We start from the raw sequence: 5601 nt of genomic DNA, 5'->3' as shown, positions 1-5601 counted from the left end.
CACACACACACACAAACAAACGCAGCAAAAACCACAATCCCCAAGTGAAATCAAACAACAACATTTTCAAGAACACTGTGGTTTCATGCTTATGCTAATGAAAAAGTCTACAAGAAGAAGACACACAGAAAAAAGTACACACACCCACACAAACCTCTCTCTCTCTTCACTACCTTGTCTGAAGCTGGAGTCGAAGGGCTGGGAGCCCTCCAGATCTAGGCCATTTGTGATTGGCTGCAAGCTCAGGTCAATCACCTGGTGGAGGCGGAGCTTACGGCAGTAAATGGATGCAGCTTCAGGTTCCAGAGCGATGAGGAGCTGCTCGGGACAGTCGGGAGACACCAGACCAGCCTGGAGGAGCAAAGAGAGGGAGAAATTTACAAGCAGAATTGTATGACCCTGCTGTGCTTTTGATTGTACTGAGATACTAAAGAGACAAAGAAAGTTAGACGTACATGTAGACTCTGCTTTGGTGCATATATAGGCCTATATTTAGTGCACGCCTACTTATGAGGAGCTGGTATATAGTATAAGAATTAGGCTTAATGTATTGGGAGTAAAGTTGAGTGTCTGGAATGATGTGTGTGCATGTGTGTGTGTGTGTGTGTGTGTGTGTGTGCAGGGCGGGGGTCTGGACACCTCTTCCTGTGTTTGTACGCCGGTCTCCCTCATTGTTCACTTCTGATGACATCATCACCAGCAGGAAGCACACACACCCCAACGGCCTCAAGCTGGGAGCCAGCACAGGGTGTGTGTCAGTGTGCATATGAAAGTGTGTATGCATCAGACTATTTATGTATGTGGCCGGGTGAGTGAAGGGCATTATGAAAGATAATGGTTAACACATTGATCTCTGTGTGTGTGTGTAAGTGTGAGAAAAGTGAACAGAGAGAGAACAAGAATGACGAAAGCGTGACATTAAAAGTAAAAGGTTGTAAAGCCTCTCCCAGGGACTATCGGTAGTACACATTCACTATTACCCACACACACACACACACACACACACACACACAGGTTCATTCATTTTCATTGATTTGCGATGTGACAGGACCCCCTGCATTCCTATCCATGTGCGCACACTTCCTACAAGTCATTGTGACATGTACAGTACAGCAAGGGGGAGTGTGTGGTGGGAAGATATTCAGGGAAAGTGCAGCGTTGTGTGTGTGTGTAGTAAGTGATCCATGGGAAAATTAATCAGACAGCCTTTATCTTATGCATTAAACACTGCCTTTCTTTCCATCTCCCTGTTGTTCTTCCTCTCTCTCTGTCACACACACACACACGCACACGCACATGCACACACACACACACACACGCACACACTGTTTTAGTCCTACAACATGAAACTATAGTTACAATAATATACTTGCAGCTAATGATGACTAGTCTTTAGACAGTCAAAACCACAAATCTCTAAAATCTCAGTTGTTCATGCAAAAAAAACAGCCTTGATTTAAGCTGAATTAAAATGTATTTTTGTTTGAAATTCAGTGGCTTTTTGGAGAGTAAAAAATGAAATATAACATTTCCAGAGGGGGAACTGTGTTACAGCAACACAAAAAAGACAGAAAAGTAATTTTTTTAAATAAAAAAAAAGAAAACTACAATATAAATTCAACCTTAAACTAAAGGAGCAGTATGTAGGATTGCAACTAACTGAACACTGCTTGCGTCTGTGTTTGACAACGTGGAAATGAGGACGGGCTGTGAAGTGTGCAGGATAAACTACTGTGGCCACGAAAGGCCTTATCTACAGCCAGTGCTTAGTACTTCACAGAGGGCAACCTGCGGCGTCTGTAGACATAAACGATCATTCTAAGGTAACAAAAACACAATGATTCCTATATTCAGGTGATTATACACTGAAAACATTCTCCTAAATGTTACACACTGGACCTTTAAATATAAAAGATTTAAGTTAGCTACATCTAATGCTGGATTTATGTATGTGTCAATGAGTGTGTGTTCCTACGAGGTATGCAGCCTCTCTCATGAACTGTTTGGCAGGTTGTCTCCACACAGCGGGGACGGTGATGACCCATCTGATCTCCTCTCCTTCCAACACTGAAGACGACTGGTCCTTCACCTCCTGAAGCAGAATCAATGAAGCACTTTCTTTGGTAAATAAAGATATGAGCCTCTATCAAAGCAAAGCACTCTATGTGCTACATGAGCTAAGTAAGTGTTCATATATATATATATAGATATAAGCCGTATCCCAAAAAAAATCACACACATATAAGCAGCTTACTGCAATCATAAGCTGGGGCTTTAACGTGTACCTTTAGAGCGTGTTCCCTGAAGAAGTGCAGGGCGTGAGCAAACACTTCAATGGCCCTGACCCTTCGACCATTGACCGCCTCCAGCTCCGTCTCCATGGTGAGGTCCTGCAGCAAACACAGGACCCAAACTGCTGAAACGCTGCTGCAAGAACAATTCATCTTTCTGATACTTAAAATCTTAAAGAGGTACTTTAATATTGCACTTTCATAAAGTTGGAAGACGAGAGAGACATGAGTAAAAAAAGACAAATGGTCAAAATTTAAGCTGCAGAGGCCAAGCTATTAGGGTTGATTTATACTTCTCATAACTAATACATTGATATGGATGTGTAAAATTGGCTTTCTGTCACTACCAGCTGATTCTCCTGATCTCTCTTACACTTGTGCTGTGGATCTTCATCTTGAACTTATCAAAGTAGAGCCAGTGCCGGGCCTCCTCTGGGTCCAGGTCGTGGTAGAAGTCCCGGGCAGCAAACCCAAAACTGTGGAACCGCAAATCAGGAGTCAGCAGCAGACACGTCGGGCTCTTCTGATTGGCCACCCCAGGGTCGCCGCCCTCCCAGCGCCTGTATTGATTGGAGGAATAAGGTGTCAAGGGTAGAAAATAATTGAATATAATAGAATTGAAAGACAAAAAACACAGACTCTTACTTCATCATGTGTATGGCTTCTGAGTCCTGTGTGAAGCTGAAGGCGTAGCCGCTGGATGTCGTCCCAAAGTCTATCGCCACGACAACTGAGAAGGGACAGGCCATCCTGGGTCTGACCTCCACCCTCTGAGAGAGAGAAAGAAGGCCAGAGAGAGAGGGAGATTTACAGATGAACTTATAATCACTTCTGTACTCATTCATCTCTTTCCTGTTTGTAAAATTTAGTGCAGACATTAATGTCTCCCTCAAGATTACATGTAAAGACTTTCCTTTATCTAGCGCCATCACCAGGTCAAAGTTTGAATTTGTCCTTTATACTTTGTTTTATGACTTAATACTAAAAACTGATATTCCTATTATCCTCAGCTGTTTAGCACGGAAGCCCTGAAAAGCAAGTGAAAAACAAAATTCATGTTTTCACCGATAAAGAAAGAATATATATTATATATTTCGCCTGTTTTCATAGATGCAAAAAATTAAGAACCTATAATGCTACTTTCACTACTGAAAAAAAAATTTCACAGGTGAAAAAAAAACTTGCCTTTCAGGGCTTCCATAGTTAAGTGCCGATTAGCAAACATTATCTACCACTATCACAAATTGAATAGGCTAATGTTGATGTTTCTGTCTGGAAAATCGGCATGGGTGGGATTGAACGCCTCTTACATTTCAGTAATAACTAGTTTCTATCAGTGGAAACAGCGTAGAGTTATAAGGATGGCTTTGAAATCAGAAGCTGTTTTTCATGGACTATACTTTTTTCTCCATTAGTAGTTGTGAGAGTTAGCACCAAAGCGTATATATTTCTTCCCTACAGTCTTTATTGGCTCCTTGTTTTAATCCTACACATCACTTAAAACTGTGAGTGTAAGTGTTATTATAAACCACTAATAACAGTGAGAAATGGATGTGGGTTTACAGGTCATGTTTAAGAGCTCTATATAAAGAAAATAAGGGTGTGTAGGAGTGTCTGTGGTAAGTGTGTGTGTGTGTGTTGTGTGTGTGTGTGTGTGTGTTGATGTGTGTGGTGTGTGTGTGTTTGGTTGTGTGTGTAGTTACCGGTGAGGGCTGAGGGTGTGAGCGGTGTAATGGCTGCAGTCATTTCCTAGTCAGGTGACGAAGGGGCTGATAAATGATCACCTGGGAATTAATGGAGAAGAGAAAGAGAAATGTAACAATAATGCAGTGGTGGCTAACTATAAAAATCTCACTATTATTTATTTATATTTCAGCATTGGAAAAGCGCCACACGTACTTCACTGGAAAATGAGCAGAATAGCCAAAAAAATCAGTGTGTTTGATGCGATATGCAGCCATGTGAAAACTCTCTTATCAGAAGGAACGAGCCATTATCGGACTTACTATGAGGTGCTGATACTAACATACATGTACACATGCAGAAAAACACCTTATTTTTCACTCTGAGGGTGAGAGAGTTTGGGCGTAAACACACTTGACCTGAAGCTCCCTGCTGAAGATGTGAAATTGAATATTTGTGATGAACCGGAATGACTGGTATGTAACTGGAATTTGACATGAGTAATATTCCCAGGTGGGAGAGGGACATGGAAAGGTCAACGTGTTCAAGCTCCAAAAGATATGAGAGAGGGAAATGAGTCATTTTGACCAGGTTGCCATAGCAATGCACTGTGTGTCTTACCAGGTATCTGCAGGCTGTTGGGGTCTGGCTGCACCACGTCAGCCATCTTTACAGGAGCCAGGGTCTGCAGAGAGAAACACACCAACATGATGCATATAGAATAATTAATGAGGGGAACATGGTCTATGGTTTCCGCTTCATCATCAGTGTAGAATTTATTTGTGTTGTAGTTTATAGAACTGGACCTGGCAGTAGATCAGGCGTGATTTGTCCAGAATTAAAGGTCTAAATAATAATTTTGCATCCTTTTTGGCCACTTTAAGGACAGCACAACAAGCCTTAAACACAATATTGACATATTATCACCTTATAGACAATACCTTATAAGACATTATGGTGCATGTGTTAGCAAAAAAAATCCTATTTAAACATCCAGCAGATATGAACAGAAGTCCAATATTCAGTAACTTTGTCTGTCTGCAGGTAGCGTACATTAGGTTTTTTGGAGCCTTTTAAATAAAAACAGCTGGAAGTGAGGCTGGAGAGAGTCAAAATCACAACAGTTGTGAGGTATAAATAAAACCAATAAATTAAAAGATATTAAAATGTTCAATAGAGCGGAGGGGAACTGCAGAGTCCTGTGATAATTTCCTATTTATAAGAATATAAATTAGTGCAGGTTTAAGTAATTAACTTGGATGGACCAATCATATTATACGGCCCATATGCAAGCACAATAAAATGGAGAAAGTGATAGCTCAGATGTTAGAGATAGGCGGTTGTGATCATCCAAACTCACTCCCTTGTTTACACATTCACTATTCCCTACATAATAATGGCTCAGCGCTTAGCATTGTTGCCCAACAGCAACAAGCTCCTGAGTTGGATTCCTGGTCTTTCTTGAGGTTGCATGTTCTCCCCGTACTTGTGTGAGTTTTCTACAGGGGAGTCCAGTTCCCCCCACCCTAATCCTCCAGTCAGTGGCTTCTCTAATATTTGGGATGGATTAAATGCACAGGACAAATTTTGATATGTGTTGTATTGTGTATGATTGTATATGTGACAA

At 41.3% G+C, this 5601-nt stretch overlaps 1 protein-coding gene and 1 long non-coding RNA gene across 2 annotated transcripts in view; both read right to left on the bottom strand.

The window, feature by feature from the left end:
* The window catches only part of hspa12b (heat shock protein 12B), a 20013-nt gene that overhangs the window by 8705 nt on the left and 5707 nt on the right, over window positions 1-5601 (bottom strand). The window contains exons 3-9 of the mRNA XM_035675727.1: window positions 4596-4659; window positions 3995-4040; window positions 2937-3143; window positions 2665-2851; window positions 2286-2390; window positions 1976-2092; window positions 174-351 (exon numbers count right to left, since the gene is read on the bottom strand). Of these exons, the coding sequence (XP_035531620.1) occupies window positions 174-351; window positions 1976-2092; window positions 2286-2390; window positions 2665-2851; window positions 2937-3143; window positions 3995-4040; window positions 4596-4659 (904 nt within the window). The remainder of the gene's footprint in view (window positions 1-173; window positions 352-1975; window positions 2093-2285; window positions 2391-2664; window positions 2852-2936; window positions 3144-3994; window positions 4041-4595; window positions 4660-5601) is intronic.
* The window catches only part of LOC118338032, a 2093-nt gene continuing 518 nt past the window's right edge, over window positions 4027-5601 (bottom strand). The window contains exons 2-3 of the long non-coding RNA XR_004797210.1: window positions 4596-4659; window positions 4027-4075 (exon numbers count right to left, since the gene is read on the bottom strand). This is a non-coding gene — a long non-coding RNA (uncharacterized LOC118338032). The remainder of the gene's footprint in view (window positions 4076-4595; window positions 4660-5601) is intronic.

This window comes from Morone saxatilis, unplaced genomic scaffold (assembly GCF_004916995.1).
Source record: "Morone saxatilis isolate NCDOM2014 unplaced genomic scaffold, NCSU_SB_2.0 Contig4, whole genome shotgun sequence".
In the NCBI taxonomy this organism is placed as follows: Eukaryota; Metazoa; Chordata; class Actinopteri; family Moronidae; genus Morone; species Morone saxatilis.
Note: the sequence above shows the minus strand (reverse complement) of the source record. Positions and strands in the feature narration are given on the sequence as shown.